Source organism: Fusarium tjaetaba (assembly GCF_013396195.1).
Source record: "Fusarium tjaetaba strain NRRL 66243 chromosome Unknown NRRL66243_c0000183, whole genome shotgun sequence".
Taxonomy (NCBI): Eukaryota; Fungi; Ascomycota; class Sordariomycetes; order Hypocreales; family Nectriaceae; genus Fusarium; species Fusarium tjaetaba.
In genome coordinates, this window is record NW_023501379.1 from 1 (window position 1) to 17,715 (window position 17,715).

At 48.2% G+C, this 17,715-nt stretch overlaps 6 protein-coding genes across 6 annotated transcripts; 3 read left to right on the forward strand and 3 right to left on the reverse strand.

Annotated features, from left to right (window-relative positions):
• Positions 1-578: 578 nt before the first annotated feature.
• Positions 579-3,298, forward strand: FTJAE_8450 (transcription factor nirA; the record flags this gene model as incomplete). The annotated part of the gene is made up of 2 exons (XM_037355268.1): positions 579-1,410; positions 1,467-3,298. 2 exons carry the CDS (start codon positions 579-581, stop codon positions 3,296-3,298), a joined length of 2,664 nt encoding a protein of 887 aa, XP_037204429.1.
• Positions 3,299-3,793: 495 nt separating this feature from the next.
• Positions 3,794-4,996, reverse strand: FTJAE_8451 (dehydrogenase; the record flags this gene model as incomplete). The annotated part of the gene is made up of 4 exons (XM_037355269.1): positions 3,794-4,071; positions 4,129-4,238; positions 4,296-4,656; positions 4,786-4,996. The coding sequence occupies 4 exons, from the start codon at positions 4,994-4,996 to the stop codon at positions 3,794-3,796; spliced, it is 960 nt and encodes a 319-aa protein (XP_037204430.1).
• A 900-nt stretch (positions 4,997-5,896) lies between these two features.
• Positions 5,897-6,232, reverse strand: FTJAE_8452 (4-coumarate:coenzyme A ligase; the record flags this gene model as incomplete). Its single annotated transcript, XM_037355270.1, has 1 exon — positions 5,897-6,232. One exon carries the CDS (start codon positions 6,230-6,232, stop codon positions 5,897-5,899), a length of 336 nt encoding a protein of 111 aa, XP_037204431.1.
• A 4,783-nt stretch (positions 6,233-11,015) lies between these two features.
• FTJAE_8453 (small nuclear ribonucleoprotein) lies at positions 11,016-11,345 on the reverse strand (the record flags this gene model as incomplete). The annotated part of the gene is made up of 2 exons (XM_037355271.1): positions 11,016-11,085; positions 11,146-11,345. 2 exons carry the CDS (start codon positions 11,343-11,345, stop codon positions 11,016-11,018), a joined length of 270 nt encoding a protein of 89 aa, XP_037204432.1.
• Positions 11,346-12,393: 1,048 nt separating this feature from the next.
• On the forward strand, positions 12,394-14,187 carry FTJAE_8454 (amino acid transporter; the record flags this gene model as incomplete). The annotated part of the gene is made up of 1 exon (XM_037355272.1): positions 12,394-14,187. The coding sequence occupies one exon, from the start codon at positions 12,394-12,396 to the stop codon at positions 14,185-14,187; it is 1,794 nt and encodes a 597-aa protein (XP_037204433.1).
• Positions 14,188-16,557: 2,370 nt separating this feature from the next.
• On the forward strand, positions 16,558-17,600 carry FTJAE_8455 (D-arabinitol 2-dehydrogenase; the record flags this gene model as incomplete). The annotated part of the gene is made up of 3 exons (XM_037355273.1): positions 16,558-16,816; positions 16,865-17,255; positions 17,303-17,600. The coding sequence occupies 3 exons, from the start codon at positions 16,558-16,560 to the stop codon at positions 17,598-17,600; spliced, it is 948 nt and encodes a 315-aa protein (XP_037204434.1).
• Between the last annotated feature and the right edge of the window lie 115 nt (positions 17,601-17,715).

Genomic DNA, 17,715 nt, shown 5'->3' on the forward strand with positions numbered 1-17,715 from the left:
GCTCTATAGCTAGCTCTATATCGCAACGTGGGGAAAGGTCCAAGCTCCAGCCTCAGGCTAAGGCCAAGGTTCCAGCTCCCATTTTGCGACTCCGCTTCTTAACCAAACTCTTCTCCTTATCAACCTCTCCCCAGACAATTTTCAGTCCAGTTCCAGTAATCAAGATCCGTTCGGCTCATAAACAGTGAGCCCGCTCCGGGACAAACTGTATTCAGCTGCGCGCTGGCCGTCATGGCACTTTCTGCTAATGCAAAAGATGCCCTTAATCTGGATTCGAGCAGCAAGAATGCCTCTGCCAAAAGCAATCCCGGGCGTAACACAAGCAAGCAACAAGTAAGACATCGTGCATCTGTCGCCTGTGCGTCATGTCGCGACAGAAGAATACGATGCGTGGTTCCCAAGAATCAGACCGAATGTACCGCTTGCGCAAAGTCAGGCTCGGAGTGCATCATTAAAAATGACGATGAGCGTAGACGGTATGACCTCATGTCTTTCAGCCCTATCGTGAGCCACGGCTAATGAATTTTCTCAGTCCTATATCTAAAGCATACATGTCCTCTTTATCAGACAGAATCTCAATGCTTGAAGGCTTGCTTTTGGAAAAGGGTGTGGTACCCCCTCCGGCGACTCATCCTCCCAAAACAAGGCATGATCAAGACGCCGTAGCCACTACGGCGGGCAATACTGACCCATCTCCGCAATCTGACTCAAAGTCCCCAGGGAGTGAGGACCACTCTCCACCGGACTATCAGAACGACGATTTCACGACACGTGAGAGTGAACTTGCGATGACAAATTCTCGTGATAACCAGCAAGCGTACTCTCGCTCGAACGAAGATTCGCCATTTCGGATTCTGGATCCCAAGCAAGAGGATATAATCCACCGACTTTTATCGACCAAGGGCAACCTCTCATTCGACCAAATCTCTGGAAGGCTGCGATTCTTTGGCCCCACAGCGAACAGCCATGTTTATGCTGAGTCAACAAGTCTATCATATGCCCGTGAACCGCCGGAACAAATCCGAAGAGCAGAGAGGATGATTCAATCTCTGAGCCCGGAGACACATGACTATCTCGTGGAGGGTTTCTTTCACTACTATAATTCTGTCATTCAAATCATTGATCGAGATGCTTTCGAAGCTGACCGAATCTCGAAGTCGTCAAAGTTTTACTCTCATTTTCTTCATATCACAGTCTTGGCCATGGGCTATCGTGTGGCCGATATGGACCGAGATGATATGCGCAGGATTACACTGAGCCCAAGAGAAAGTTCCCTTCATAGGGAAGCCAAGCACATGCTTGACATCGAGCTCGAGCGTCCTGGTGGTATCCCTAGTGTTCAGGCGTTATTGTTGCTTGGAGATCTTGAATGTGGTGTCGGTAGAGATAATACCGGCTGGATGTACTCTGGTGAGACTCGATCGATGTCTACATTTTTGAAATTTCTTCCAGCTAATTGTGTCTAGGAATGGCAAATCGCCTTGCTTTTGATATTGGCCTCCACTTAGATTGCACCAGCAGCATGTCCGAACAAGACACAAAAATTCGAAACATGGTCATGCAGGCATGTGTGATCTATGACAGATATTGGGGGTTGTTTCTGGGCAGGCCATTGGCAATCAAAAGCCAAGATGTTGACCTTTTGTCAAATCGGTTTTCCCAGCTTGCTTCTTTCGGACTCGATGCTCCCAAAATGGATTTGACAACTGAAATTTACGAGCAGCTCATTGAGTTGATGGAATTGGCCGGACGAATCGTTGAAATACGTGATCTGAGCAACTCCAGTAAAGTGACGGAACAGACCGGGGCATTTGCGACTAATGAAGCCGAGGAAAACAGATATCTACAGGTCATTAATCTCGACAGGCAACTTCAAAATTGGTATAGGCGATTGCCTGACCGCATGGCATGGAAGCCAAGTAATGTCAAGACAGCTCCTTACAGTTTCTTCCTCTTACATCAGCAATATCATGTCACTATGATTTTACTGCATCGACCATGGGCCAAATATGGCTCAATTTCTGGCGACAGTTCGAGCACGGGATCGCATCCAAGTCCCGAAAGCGACAGAAAGGCAAATTCAGAAAGCCCCAGGCACCATTTCACTGCTGAGGGCTCGTCCATGTCTACCGATGACCGTCAACGTGTGGTCCACGGGAGCCGCACATCGCTGGCCCGCAGTATATGTACTCAGCAGGCGATTCGTGTAGCCCGAATATTCTGGCAGCATCGTCAAAGATTCGACGGACGAAAGATTTTTATTACGGGAATGCAGCATGCTGGTACTGCATCAATAGCATTGATTGCTGCACTTGCCTACCAGCGCAACGAGCCAAATCGCCAGACATATATCGGCTATCTTGAAATTCTATCTGACGCTGTTGGCGACATGAGCGCTACATACCATCCAGCCAGCAGGATGGATGATTTGCTCAAGGCTGTTCTTGAGCAGATTCGTAGCAGCATGACTGACGTTTCACGGTCGCGCAGCGGCAGCGCAGGGCAGCAGGCCGTTAGTATTGGTGCCAGTAGTGCGAGGAGCGGCGTCTCTTATGATGGCAATACATCCGTTCCTGTTGTTCCTGTCAGGCGAGAAGCCGATACTGACTTCAATCAACCCCTCAAGAAAAGGCGTCCTTCTGTTCACCGACAAACCTCTGACTATGCCTCATCAAAACCGTCATATATCGGTATAACATCACAACCGGGACCACCTCTATCTCTGACGTATGGCCAACAAAGCCAATCACCGCTTGATCCCAACTTTCTTCCCATAAGTTTGCACAGCCAGCCGGAACAACTTGGCCTGACGATGGTGGGAGCTAACGCGGTCAATATGCATCCTGAACTTGCTACAGACCACATGGTCGACACACTCAATGCTACGAACCTCGGTAACCCATTACATGACAATTGGGGCCTGCCTAACATGCAGCCCTCTTTTCCGCAAGGTCAATTTCATGGTGCCATAGACTGGTCTGCCGGAACTGCTGGTCTCAGTGCCAGTTCGGTACTGAATCAGAGTGCCGCCATGTCGACTGGAATCATGTCAGGAGTGGCTGCTTTCAGCTCAGCGAAGGAGCCCCCAAAATTCGGGGGTGGTGAGGGTAGTATGCATGAGTCTTCATCCAGTAAGCTCCCTCATATCGGTACCAACTGGACAAGTACCAACGTCGGGCCCGTAGGTTCAGGCAGGATGCAGGAATATGGTCCAAATCTGGGCAAGGCAACACGTCTGAATGACGGGAACAACGATGAGCAGAGAAACTACTCTCTTGACTTTTTTAATTTTGGTTAGTTGCTATTGCTAAGTTACCGTCTCTTCTGCAAGGTGTTCAAGGACGCTCATGTCTGGTTTGGTCTGTCGTGTTATTTTGGATTTGCAAGTCGATTTTGATATTTTCATCTTTGTGGGATATGAACAAGTCTGTATCTACATGAAATTGTACATTAAAGCTAGGTGTCATGAGAACACTTTTGCATACGTCTAATGAAAACGGCTGGTCTGGGCTTTTACCAAATCAACGAATCATTTCAGCAATTCCTTCACTTGCTTCATTTATTCTGGCAGCCAAAGCACGATATCGAGATGTAAGGCAGACAATCTCATAAGGCTTCATAGGTAAAGGTAGCCACAGTACGTGCTGCTTTGGAATCGAAGAAGTCAAATCAAATCATCATCAGTGAGTTAAACATAACCAATCGTGACTTGGACGAAATAGTTGCTCAGAGTCTACACTGATATGTGTGCACGATTCAGATAATTCAAATCCGACTACCAGACTAGGAGCGTCTAGTTACTGGTAAATCCCCCGTCACAGATCATACTGGCACCTTGCATGTAACTATTCATGGGAGAAGCCAACAAGATTATAGCATCTGCTACCTCCTCCATAGTGGCAAGGCGCTTCAAAGGAGTTCTTGACAAGTCCACTGCGAGTGGTGAGTCTGGATCACGACTCATAATACTCGTAAGTAGAGGTGTCTCGACATAGCCGGGGCAGATGGCATTTATACGGATGCCTAAAGGCCCGTAAGAGTTTGCGTCAGCCTTGGTCAAGCCAATGATGCCTAATGGTCTATCAGTGCTTGAACGGACTGTGGCCAGCAGAGTTATTTACAACGTACCATGCTTGGCAGTTGTATACGCAGTATGGTCTTGGTTGTTTGGTGCCACAACAGCAAACATGCTTCCCACGTTGATGATCCTTCCACGGCCAACCCGAGGTCCCAGATCTCTACGAGAGGATTTAGCTCTTCACTCATTTCGATCCATCATACCTTGGTAGACGTACTCTTGATTTACCATGACACCCAGTTCTTCTTTCTGACATCGATACACACCCTGCAAATTCACATCGAGAATTCCGAGCCATTCATCGTCATCCAACTCATGCGTCTTTCGTCCACTCCCACTAATCCCGGCATTGTTCACAGCAATGTCAAGACGACCAAACTCGCCGATTGTCTTGGCAATGCCTTCCTTGACCTGCATGGAGTTACGGACATTGAGATGCACCGGTAGAACATGGACATGGGGAAACTGTTTCTTCAAAGATCTGGCGGATATATCTAGGGCGTCTTGATTGATGTCGGCCAATGCTAGCTGTGTGACTCCATGCTGGGCAAAGGCGATGGCCGTCTGTCGTCCAATACCTGATGACGATCATATCAACAATGGAGACTCTAACAAGACACTAAACGAGTAGTTTCGAGTCCGTCTCGGCCACAGCGCATAGTAAAATGCGGGGCAACAGTATGTAATGAACAAATAGCGGGACGTACCGGAGGCTGCGCCTGTGATGAAGGCGGACCCACGAAGCAAGATGGTCATTCTGACAGAGTTGATGAGGTGTTGAATACAAGTGTTGTGACTTGCAGAAGGCAGTGCCACCAAGGTATAGAGAGAAAGTGAAAGCAAGATGGCCTTATCGCACCACTTGACTTGATCTTTTAGCGCTGCTGCCACGATATCTCGGAAAAGGTGTCGGCCCATGGCACTTGTGATAACACTGTTCGTGGACCGGGGTATCCACAAAGACTCAACTGGGGTCGGTTGTTAGATTGAAGCTATCGAGCCAGGATGTGTCGCACCAAGGTTCCACTCACCACGACATGCTACGAGCCTCATGAACATTACATAACTAGGGGCCATGTAGTATCTCACAGCAGACATGTTTTTAGCAAGAGATACAAAGTCGGGAGACTAATACATGATGAATGTGGCGTAAGGGTGCCGGGGACGCCAACCCGTGCAGTCACTTCTTATGACTATCAGTACAACTGACACAATATGGGCAGCTACCGTCGTATCGCGTCGCCATGATCTTATGTATGTGTATTGTGATGATCTCTCTCGGTCTTCGTTTTGACATCAAGTAGTATTACATGGTACGAGAAAACGACGTGATGGTGGTCGTCGCATAAAGTCTGCAGAGTGTCAGCTGGGTCTACGCAGCTACACACGAGTCACGACATACCAGGGGGATGAAGGCGGTGGCCAATTGATCGTGAGAAGGACGAGGACACTAATCCAACCGCGAGGAGTTGCTAAAGCTGCGACATTAAATCCTGGCCTGGTTAAAAGATGAAATGCTATTTGGGGCAATATACAGGTTGAGATCGGAACCAATGCCAACGATAGAATGAGATCAAAAACATGGGAAAGGCGATCGAGACGTAAGTGAATTTCACGCATCGTGAGCCACGCGAAGTATCACCATAGGCACCAGTCACCATGAGCTTTTATAAAAAGAGTACATGTGAAGATAAGATCATGTAATTCATGAATGGGCTTTCGTGAACGACGTATCATCTAACCGGGGTATGCTAATGATAATGTACAAAGGAAAGACCCGCGCAGTAAAGGCTGGTCGCAGACAGATGAAATATGTTCTTAGGGCTTATTCTCGCCATTGAATCGGGCGATACCACTTCGGATACCCTTGTCGACTGACTTGGCCATCTTTTCGAGGGGAAGACGGTCCTCCACACGTTGGACCATTCTGGACACAGGAGGCTCGATGCGCTGGACGCCCTTCTCCATGGGAGGAATGAAGTAGCTGACGTTCCTCTCCCATCGTGGAGCCCACTTATTGGTCTGGTTGGATAAGCGCTCCTCAGCTCCAGGCATGACAAGATAGAGAGGTGTCAAAACGCCAACACCGGCTGCACCCATGCAGAAGATTTCTGAGGGCTTGGCAGCGGGGAGTTTGGGGACGCGGACAGGCATGTTGTGTATTTGTGGTGGAAGGAGTTTAGATGTCTAGCACTGAGTGTCAGGTAGAGCCTTTTGGTACTTCGGAGAGGTTTACTGACTGCTGGTTGATCCAATCGACGTGTTCGACGAGATTTTATTGTTTCGTAAGACGAGTGTGAAAGAGGTGTTGGATTTGTTGGGGGATGTGGGTGGAGGCGGTATCAATAAAGGTGAAGGGAATGGGTGTCTGTAGAATTGATTCGATTGGGATGAAAAAGACAGGAAATAGAAACAAGCAGGAAACGGCTACTGAGTGTATTATATACGTGCAACCATGACTGAATGACTGCTTGTACAAGATCGAGCGGGGTAAGAGCGCTTGGATGATCAACCTGCACGGTAGGGAGACTGCGACATCCAGACGAGTAGACATCACGGTGAAGGTCTGAGAACTGACGGGGTGATACTTGTCGCTGTAAGCATAAATCGCTATAAGTGGCGGTACATAGTAAGACAAATACTGTGCTGACCGACAAGGTTACACTTGAATGCGGATGGCTTGCAATCTCCCCCCAACCTCAAACTCTCCTGCAGGCCGATACAGATGATGATTCGTCACTGCTTAGGTCCATGCCCTCCATTACGTCGAGCCTCGACCCTCGTGACTCGGTAGCTCGCTGCTCACAGTTGGTCAAGGTGGTCCTGAAAACAGTCAAGTACCTCTCGCGAGGCGCATGGCAGGGCAGCTTAGGCAGAGAGATACGTGCGACAAGGGGGAAACTTCCATGTGAAGGTTGCCACGCCATTGAACGCCTCAGAGGTCATTGTCGTTAGACGCGGGGAAGAGCAGGGGGCGATCTAGGAGATTGAGGTCGGGGTGCCAGAGGGCCGCTTCGAGTCGAGATTCAGCCGTTCCAAGCGAGATGGTGGCTTGTTGTTCTGGTTGTCTTGGGTAGCAAAGATGTGCAGTGTCATCCTGGATTGAGAGAAATGGCAGCGAAAGCAATCCTCAAATTTGATCTGGAAGTTTCGGTTTCGATGAGTCTTCAAACATGATCAAATACAGTTCCTCGCTGTGAGGATTGCGCTTCTTGACCCAGCGTAATGATCACGTAGTAGTAGAATACCAGGAAATGTGACTACGTGATTTTGCAGGGAGGCAAATCAAATTCAAATCAAATCAAAGAAGCGGGAGCCGACACTGGGCGAGTGAAACTCCAGAACCCCGCCAGTAAACGCAAGCAGGAAGTGGCATGTTTTCTACGCAGTCAAATCAACAAATGTGACCCTGCTTCGTTTCGTGTGTTGCGTAAAATGCAAGTGTCAGCCCAGCCTTCAGAAAGAATTGATCGAGAGGGACAAGAATCTCATGTTCAATGCATCACAGCCGTGAGGCATATGTAATAGGCAGCTTTGTTTACCTCAATTTCAATCGTCTCAACAGCACCTGGGGTACCTCATGCACGAAAAACAACACTGTGCGGCACAGTTACTGAAAAAAGAGGGCAGATGCAGGACCCAGACAGGGAAACGGTCTGTTTGGCCGCCCGCTCCTTTCGCTGGTCTATGCAGGATGACTTGTCGGTGACATTCCTCGCAAGTATTTCTGTCATGGATTTCAAACTCTCTGTCCCCCCTACAACTTACAGCGATTCATTGCACTCACAAGTCGCGTGCCGTCCTTTAATCACTGGCGCTAGCATGCAGAGGGTCCTTGAGCACCCTGAAGCGTCTCCACTAAGTCCGCTAAAGCCCCGCTTCCCCAGATTCGCGGCACTCAGGAACGGTGCCCCAGCTCTCACCCCCGCTGCGAGAGACCCACTGCAGGACTTCCCTAAAATCAGTCCACATTGCTCGCGCAACCATTTGCCAGCTGAGGTTTGTATGACCCAGAGGGCTCAACTGCCAGTTGTTTGCCAGTAGATCATGGCAAGCCCGCGGACAACGAACAAAAGGGTCAAAAAGATAGGTTAAAAGGGAATCTTGTCAAGATTAGGATTCGAACCCAAGAATCTTTCGATACTGCAGTATTGCCCAGTTAACTGGGTAAGATAAAGTCTTGAATGCAGCGCCTTAGACCACTCGGCCATCTTGACTTATTTTAATACTCAAGTCATAGCAAATACTGTATATCATTAGTATCTATCTACATTACCTAGGAGAAAAAAATATATCACTTGTCAAGATTGGGATTCGAACCCAAGAATCTTTCGATACTGCAGTAGTTCCCAGTTGACTAGGTAAGATAAAGTCTTGAATGCAGCGCCTTAGACCACTCGGCCATCTTGACTTTCTCTATTGAGTAATTATCAAGACGTCTTTGGATATGTGATTATACTCCAAGCTCTTTTCGAAAAAAAATATTGGATCATTCCTAGCCACATTTAACTCTTCACCTTATCAAAGCCAATTATTTTTTACCATTGTCCATTCAATGACTGCACACTTTTCCTGTAACTGTAAGTCACAGGGGCTCTGTGCCTCGTTTGTGAGTGGTGCAATAACAAATCAAGTCCGCGTCAATGCCATTGACCATCATAGCTAGTTTCTCTCTCAGGAGAAGGCCAGTCAGCTTTTCTGGGGGATTTTAACAATGGCGCAAAATAATTTTCTGATGACGAGACTACTCCATGTTCTCTTTGGCGGATAACCCTGTTTATCAGCAGCTTCTTAGAGCCTAACTGTGCTTGGCAACAGATATTGAGTTATTGATGAACTAAGCACTGATATAACCTTTTTTATGTGAAGAGAACGACAGAGTTAAACCCGCAATGCGCGACTGTCTCAATCATCCAACGCTAGCAAGTGAAAATCAGCTACTAAAAAATCATCAACATGCAACGGTGCGCAAAATTGTCTCCGAGGCTCGACGCTGGCTCCGCTGTGTACTTCAGATATTGGCCGATGAAGGTCAGACACTTTCACCAAGTAATCGAGGAGCTTCGACTACACGGGTAGGGGAACAATGAACCAGATTGGAATTCTTTGGGGCTGCTGGCACCCTGATGAGAAGTGTGCTGGCCTCAATGGCTGAATTAGATACGGGTGTCTGGGATGCCTCTATCAGGTCTCTAGCGAATCTCTTCAGCTTTAGTCAACTCTTCAACTGGCCATAGCTGACTCCCAAGCACAAGCAAAGCTCAAGGGTATGAATATCTGAAACTATGGTCACTGGATTCACTGGCATAACTCTAGGAGCTGTTTGATAGTTGGCTGTAGCAATTCAACGTTTGTTGTGGTTAGTCTTGGACAGTATGTCCAAGCTTTGGCCTGTCAACCATCTCGGCGGCAAACTCTGCCTAAGTTGTATGTTTCTGAGACTCCTGAAGATTGAATTGCCAAGATTTATAGCGTTTTGAACGAAGCACGTATTCCTCGTTTGGCACAAATTCCAAACAGCATCTATAACGCCAATATAATTCCATGCCTTCATCCTAGTGGTTCTACGAGAAATCCAATCTTATCGAGTCAAGACCAGGTCTTTGATACCTTTGGGTTGCCACATAGGTCTACATGAACACTGCATTTTGTCTACTTTCTTGAGTCATGACATTTCATATACTTTACACCAGGCTTTGTATGTCAAATCACACATTCAAGCAGGGACAACTTTGAAGCAATCAGAATGCCTCGAAAGTCTAAAGGTGTAAAACAGGGAATTTCTGTCTTACCAAAGTTGAATACCTCGGAGATTGTGAATCGCAAGAGTGTAGCTTGGGGAGCCTGGCCATCCGCAACGGAAGAGGATGCACTCCCTTTACTCGCTATATATCTCAGGAGACAAAATAGCTGTGCTAGGTCAGCTCCTCTGGTGCAGTGCCCTCTCAGAACAGAGCATATAGGTGGTGTATCGAGTCTCTTGAAGTCTTCTGTTGAGGATGCAGGCTATACTCTGAAGTTGTGTCTCTTCTCGCGGGAAGATGGGGGTGAAACCTCCCCAGAAGCGTCTTAGAACTACTCGAGAACCGGGGAAGAACGACACCCGTTGGCTCCTGGAGAGCTTTATTGATTTTCACACCTGCCTGATGAAGGTGATTTCTGGACGGGTAATAAGGTGTTTTCAACAAGGGGAACAGAGGATGTTGCTCGCTTCATCGACTAAGTTGAGATGACCATCATTCAGCTCAGCTGGTTCTGTGGCCTTGCTGACCAACTCATCTAGCTCTCCCAAATTGTCTGAAAACTGCCAACACCCATACACTCGATGGTGGGTTGACTTACTAGTATTGAGAAGAAGAACCCCACGCAAGTGTTTATATTGGCTTTCTCCCACGCGGTACGACAATCCGGCATATCAACGCACCTTTGTCGGCGACGGCGAGAGCCGCTGACTATAAAAAAAACGTGCTATCATAACTCTTGGTTTCAAACAAGCAGGATTCTGAATGTTTGCTGAGAATGGTGCTGCCGTTGTTCGGGGGGGTGCTAGGATGGCATCGAATTGCTTGCAGAAGAGGGCCAAGCAGAAAGCTGGCCAGCAAATTTCAAAGACATGTTTCTTGACACACAAAAGTAATCTTCACAGTTTATGATTAGATCGTGACTATAGCAAATATTGCCAAACTGTGGACCGTCATAGGCCGTCCGCCCCAAGTTTAGTTTAAAGATTTGGAAACAAGTCGACAATTGCTTCCTCGCAACGAGGTGTCTGTGAATACATGATTTCGGCTTGTGATACAGGCTTGATGATGGTTGAAAAGGCGGTGTCGCGTCGACCACGGGAAGTAGACTTGTTATCAGACCAAGGCTCTCCGCACTTCAAGGGGATCGTGTCACATTCCTCTCCCTCTCCCAGCTCCTTCACCGCCGACGCAAGTTAACCAGTCATAGCGGCATCAGCGTCGCTTCCTGCATCCGCACCGCGCACCCACAGTACGTTGTTACACCTGGACTTCGTGGTTAGCATCGCGTTCTGGAGAACGTAGAATGGGTAAGAAAAATCATACCTGATCAACACTTGGCCTAGTGATCCAGTAGGCTTGTCCTCGATGTACTCTTCGGTGCCGGAGAGTTGAATGTTCATGTAGCTGTCGATGGATACCAGCGTTCCCTTGTACTCTACCTCACCCCATTTTAGACGAACAAGGACTGGGTTTCCGACAAGCTTCTCGAGCATGGGGCGAGGGTTTAGGTGGACGAAACTCATCTTGAATGGTTGCGATGAGTTTGAGGGCCGGATTTGAGGTTGATGAGTGAGCTTTCTGGTGGCTGCAAAAGGACAGGCGCGTCAAGCGTAATGGGTTTAGCACTACGTGCCTGAGGAGGAATTTGCTAGACTGTGTCGGCTTTTCTTCGGCTAACTACCCCCGGTACGATCGAATTCGCCCCATTTTGAACAGGTTACCTACTCCGTACAAGTACAACATCAGTGGTAGATGGATGAACTGTTGAATTCTTCAAAGCTTGTATTCTGCCACAAGCCATTCAGAACATCCGATTGTCACCGACCTCAAGCTTCTGCGGCTGACAGTATCCGTCCATTTATGTTACTTGATGAGCGATAAAACATCACTTGAGTAGGTCAAACTTGGCAGCAGTAAAGGAAACATGCTTGGTGAAGCCTTGGGATGCTACTATACTGCTACTGTTCTTAATATTGATGTTGCATAGGTATTGCCTTGCCCTGGAGACAAGGTAACTCAAGGCTTCAGTTCTAGAAGTTTCGGCGATGTCAAAACCAGGCAGGTTCAATGCCGAGCGTGGTGTTCAGGTGGTCGCATCAAGCTCCTGCTGGCAGCGATCGAGCCAAGTAGCCTTGACTTTGGGCTGTAGTAGATATCGGCGATTCGTCGTTGGGAGATGGGGCTGAAAAAGTATCGAGTACTTACACTCTCTTGATGCACGTGGGGTCGTTGACCCCACTGACCCAAGCCTCAAGGAGCTAGGCGTACCGGGAGAGACATTCACCGACCCCGATTGTCATACAACAACCGAACGACCCAACCTGGAGGCCCTTGACTGGACTGTTCGCCGTTTTCAATGTTTTCCTTACAACTATACAAATTTCCTTTCTCATCGCCAGCGGATGTCTGTTGACGCTTGCAGTGACGGCTAACACAGCTGAAGACTACTCGTGATTGATCATTGAAGACTCCATCCTCTGCCATTTACTGTTGACCCTGCTGCAGCAACCGCCATAAAGCTCTGCAGGAACTACGTCACCACTGTAAAACTCCTCTTGACAATTCACAATCATGGCCGAGTTCGCCAATTTCGATGGAACACCCAGTAGCTTGGGCAGCGAGACGAGCAAGCGAAAAGCTGCCATCCTCGACAGGCATCTCCCAGATGGCTACTCCGCCGAGCCCGACGTTGCCTTTGGTCCAGCCAACCCTTGCGCTTCGGGGTCTGCCAGCAATGACAACAACGACACTTCAGGAGATCCCGTCGAATCTTCTCTCCTTTTGCAAGGAGGCGACATGCATCGCGATATGTTCAAGATCAAGGCTCGAGCCAACTCCCTTCGCCGCGCTGCCACCTTCTCCCATCATACACCTCCTCCCCTTGCTGCCGAAGACGAATTGAGCCACTCCGAACAGCGGGAACCCGGCGGCTTTCGACGATATCACCTTCAACGACGTGCCCGGCAGAGACGCATGAGTGGCTATACGATTGTCGCCAAGAACTTTGTCGATTTCCTTGACCTATACGGAAGCTTTGCCGGCGAAGATCTCGAAGATGCCGACAGCGAAGACGAGTCTGCCATTGATGATCGAGAAGACGGCGATGTGGAACAGCCACCTGAGCTTCGACCCCTCCTTGGTAGAAGACGAAGCTCTAAGCGAATGCGCAAGACGGGCGATGCTACAACTACAAAGACTTTTTTCACCCTCATCAAGGCTTTCATCGGAACTGGAATCATGTTCCTGCCCAAGGCGTTCCGCAATGGTGGCATCCTATTCTCGTCAATCACCCTCATTGTATTGTCCCTTGTCAACTGCGGATGTTTCCGTCTTCTTCTTGACTGCCGACAGATTTACGGAGGCGGTTATGGAGAACTGGGCGAAGCCATTGTTGGGCCTCGATTCAGAAGTCTGGTTCTCGCTTCGATTGCTATCTCTCAGCTTGGATTCGTATGTGCTGGCCTCATCTTCACAGCTGAGAACCTCTATGCTTTTCTAGACGCTGTGACCGCCAACCACCGCGAGTTCATGTTCAGTGTACCCAGTCTGATTGCTTTGCAGTTGGTCGCCCTTGTCCCTCTTGCGCTGATCCGAAAAATCTCAAAACTTGGACCCGCTGCCCTTCTCGCTGATGTCTTTATCTTGATTGGAATCGTGTACATATGGTACTACGATATTGCGGCACTCTCTCAGCGTGGCATGGACTCGACTGTGAAGCTGTTCAACCCAAGAGATTTCACTTTGACCATTGGCTCGGGTATCTTCACTTTTGAAGGCATTGGACTTATCCTGCCCATCCAGTCCAGCATGAAGAGACCCGAGCACTTCCCTAATCTCCTTTACTTGGTCATGTTTATCATCACGATCATCTTCACCTCTGTGGGAGCACTCTGCTATGCTACCTTTGGCGAGGATACTAAGATTCAAGTCATTTCCAACTTTCCTCAGGATTCTCCGCTTGTCAACGCAGTCCAGTTCCTGTATTCAATTGCCGTTCTCGCCGGAGATCCTGTCCAGCTTTTCCCCGCTGCCCGTATTATCGAAACCTCGGTTTTTGGTGAGCGTGCAACTGGCAAGAAGAGTGCTGCAATCAAGTGGAAGAAGAATGCTCTCAGAACCCTTCTTGTTGGCGTATGCATCGGGGTCAGTATAGTTGGTGCCAGTGACTTGGATAAGTTTGTGGCATTGATTGGCAGCTTTGCCTGTGTTCCCTTGGTCTACATCTACCCAGCTTACTTGCACTACAAGGGAGCTGCTCAGACAACCAGGGCCAAGGTCGTTGACGTTGTTGTCATGGTTGTTGGCTTCATTGCCATGGTCTACACCACGTTGGTCACTGTTTACCAGTGGATCGACAGTGCTTAGAAGGCAACAATGCCATCTGCGGTGGAAACGAAACAAGGCATAAGACTGGTGCAAGGTAACTTCAAAAGGCTATGGGTTTGGAGGTCATACGTGTGGTTAGAGCCTATCTCATTCATATGTTGCTTCCTTGATCATTTTGTTAACGGCTGACGAAGGCCTCATTGGAGGTCGTCACAGAGGACACGGGGACTGAGGCGACTCAAAAAAAGGCATACTGCCATGCTTGGAGGTTTGGAAAAAGGCGTTCATGCGTCCTCTTGATTTTGCGATTTAACTCAGATTGTTGGCAGCTCTCATGATAATTCACATGCCAGTCGCTCCTTTGCTTCGTTGACGATCCATATATATGTACTGCTTTAAAAGCTTACTCTGCCCGGGCCTCGAATTTCATCCGCTCCTGGTAATATGAATTGCATCAAATCGCAGATTGGTCCTTATTACCTAGTCAGCTATCAGGGTGTGCATTGGTAGGTAGAATATTGGCTCTGTCAGAACAGGCGGTCGTCCATGAATGGGAACCTGATGCAAGAATTAGGGAAGGCCAATCTCAGTAGCAAATTGGACTTCTTCGGGAATACATCCAGGGGTGGATCAACTGGCTTTAGAGAGCTCTAGATACTGCGCTTGGGAGTCATATTCAGTATTGCAAGATTCTGTGGCTCACGTGTACGACAAATCTAGGCCAAGTAACATTTATGCATGACCGCTACTTTAAACTTAAGATGCCATAAGCTTGTAAACTTTCTGTCTGACTTATAAGCTTGGTATACGTGGCCGAAGTCGATGTACAAATGCGTATAGTTAGTTGCATTATAAAGATTCCGGATTACCATATTAGGCAATCATCAAGGTACTTAGTTATGGCGTCTGGCGTCCCGAGCATTATCCACAAGGTCTTATACGCAATGCACGACATTCCTTTCGGTAATTATAAGAGCAAGTCTTGATTGATAGAACCATCACGCGGGGGCATTCTATCCCACTTGCTGATATGCCCCTTCAAATTCCAACTTTGTGGCACGTAAATTTTGTTCCTCGCAAGAACCATTTACACTCCGACAACTAATATTATCTACCCTAGTTGATTCCAGTATATTTAATAAATACCAATTGAGCGTGTGGGGGATCGGAATCTCGATGAGATTTGTACCTCTTTGTCGGCATAATAATGATTTGTTGGTTGTGTATATATCCACATCGTAGAGTATAGATGACGGAACAGCTAAATTATTCGTCACAAAGCAAGGAACCTTGTGTAGATCTATTTAGAGTAAGGCAAATCGTAGTAGTGATGGCTGCCTCGGTGCAATCCAAACCGAGAGAATGTGGCCAAGAGGGCCTCTTTCTATGGGATGCCTCTTTCAACGACACCTCGTGACGCGGTGTCGCACCGGTGTCCATATAGAGGTCGGCCGTGAACAGCACATACCCAGGCAACTTGGAGGGTATAGTGCCTGAGATTGACTCTCATTCATTCAATAGTCAAGGCTGATGCATCATGCATCAACAGTCCGTATCATGATTCTCAAGGGAATGCCAGCAAAAGATCTTCGCAGTCTTAGCAAACGAATGCACCACCTTCACCACAGTCAACATTCCACGAAGTGCCGGAGTAAGAGCTACTGCAGGAGAACTAATTAGGTTCAAAAGCTGAGATGCAGCTGGAGAGTTGTTGATAGAGAAGCTCAAAAGCTGGGGGCGGGGTGCAGATCTGGAGGTGACTCCGCCCGACTCCCCATGCAACGCAGCCGTCACCCAAAATGCTGTGACTTGTATCCTCAGCAATGGTCTCTCTTTTGGCTTCTTCTGTCTGGAGCCATAGGACAACCAATTCTCTGAGGGAGGCATTCATGTTAGAGTACATGCTGATCACAATTGCACCTAAACCTTCACATACAACTGGAGACCAAGTGTAAGCCACGGAGTGTAGAGGTCAAATGGCTGACGGCGAACCTTGCTTAGCCAGGCAGGACCTGATTTAACCATGAAAGGAAACCCGGGCATCTCCATGATGATCAATAACGTCCTAGTGCCTCCGGGGATAGCAAAGCTTGGCCTGTCGTCGACTTCATTCTGCAAAACGGAGGCACATTCTCTTCACACACACCCCCGACAATGTCATTGCTGATGGTGTTCACTGGGGCATAAAGACTCCTCGTGACTTATTCTTCGTAGCGCAGTAGAGGTGACGAAGAACAGCCACTGACACCCCTAGAAATATCCGTACTGAGCATGCCCTTATTTCTATCGCATGTAATATTAGACTGCCATTGACTTTCGTATAAAAGCATCCCGAAACCCCATTTAACTCAGTCTATCCTAGAACATCTGTAAGCATCTGTGGTATTGCCAGCCTCATAAGCTTCCACAATGAACAAGTTCTCTCCCGTTCTTCGAACTCTGGCTCGCCAGCCTCTTCACGGACAAGCTTTTTCTCGCCAAACAACGAGATATGTCCAAGTAGCTATTCGTGCCTTTCACCGCACTCCTTCTCAACATTACACGGTGCAGAGTCAACCTCACTTACTACCAGAGTTCAGCCTCAAAGACAAAGTCATTGTCGTGTCGGGAGGCGCAAGAGGTTTAGGTCTTGTTCAGATTGAAGCTCTTCTCGAAGCCGGAGCCACTGGTGAGAGGCCTTGAGAGTCTCTCAATTGCTAAATTCTAAACATGATAGTCCACGCCGTTGACAGACTGCCCTCGCCAGTTGTGGACCCAAAGTCCAACTTCTCACAAGTCTCAGACCGAGGGCGTGAACTTGGTCACTCGCTTCATTACCATCAAGTCGATGTAAGAGATGCCCCAAGCCTCAATCGCATATTCGAGGATATCGCCAATGGCGCAGGTCGTCTGGATGGACTCATCGCTGCTGCGGGTATCAACCACGAAACACCAGCAATCGACTACTCGATGGAAGAAACCGAACGAATGATGAGCATCAACTTCACTGGGGCTTTCATGACTGCCCAAGCAGCTGCTCGTCAGATGATTCGCCTTAAACAGCCTGGTAGTATTGTCATGATTGCCAGTATGAGCGCAACCATCGCCAACAAGGGCATGCTCGCGCCGTAAGCACGATTTCCGATTCTGATATCAACTGCTAAACCTTGACTAGCGTTTATAACCCTTCCAAAGCTGCAGTCGTACAGCTTGCCCGTAATCTTGCAATGGAATGGGGAGAACACGGTATCCGTGTCAACACCCTCTCTCCTGGCTACATTCTGACCCAGATGCTTCAAAACCTCTTCCACGATTATCCTGATCGTCGCGAGAGTTGGCCCAAAGAGAACATGCTCGGCCGTCTAAGCACTCCGGAAGAGTATCGCGGCGCTGCTGTCTTTCTTTTGAGTGACGCGAGTAGCTTCATGACGGGTGCTGACCTTCGCATGGATGGTGGACATGCTGCGTGGTAGAGCCATGTTATATAAGGTAGGTTCTGGGTTAAAGCAAAACAGTCGCAGCAACCTGGGCCATGGGAATATGTTCTGGGTATCGTTTATTGCCACGCAAATATCATATTGTACAATC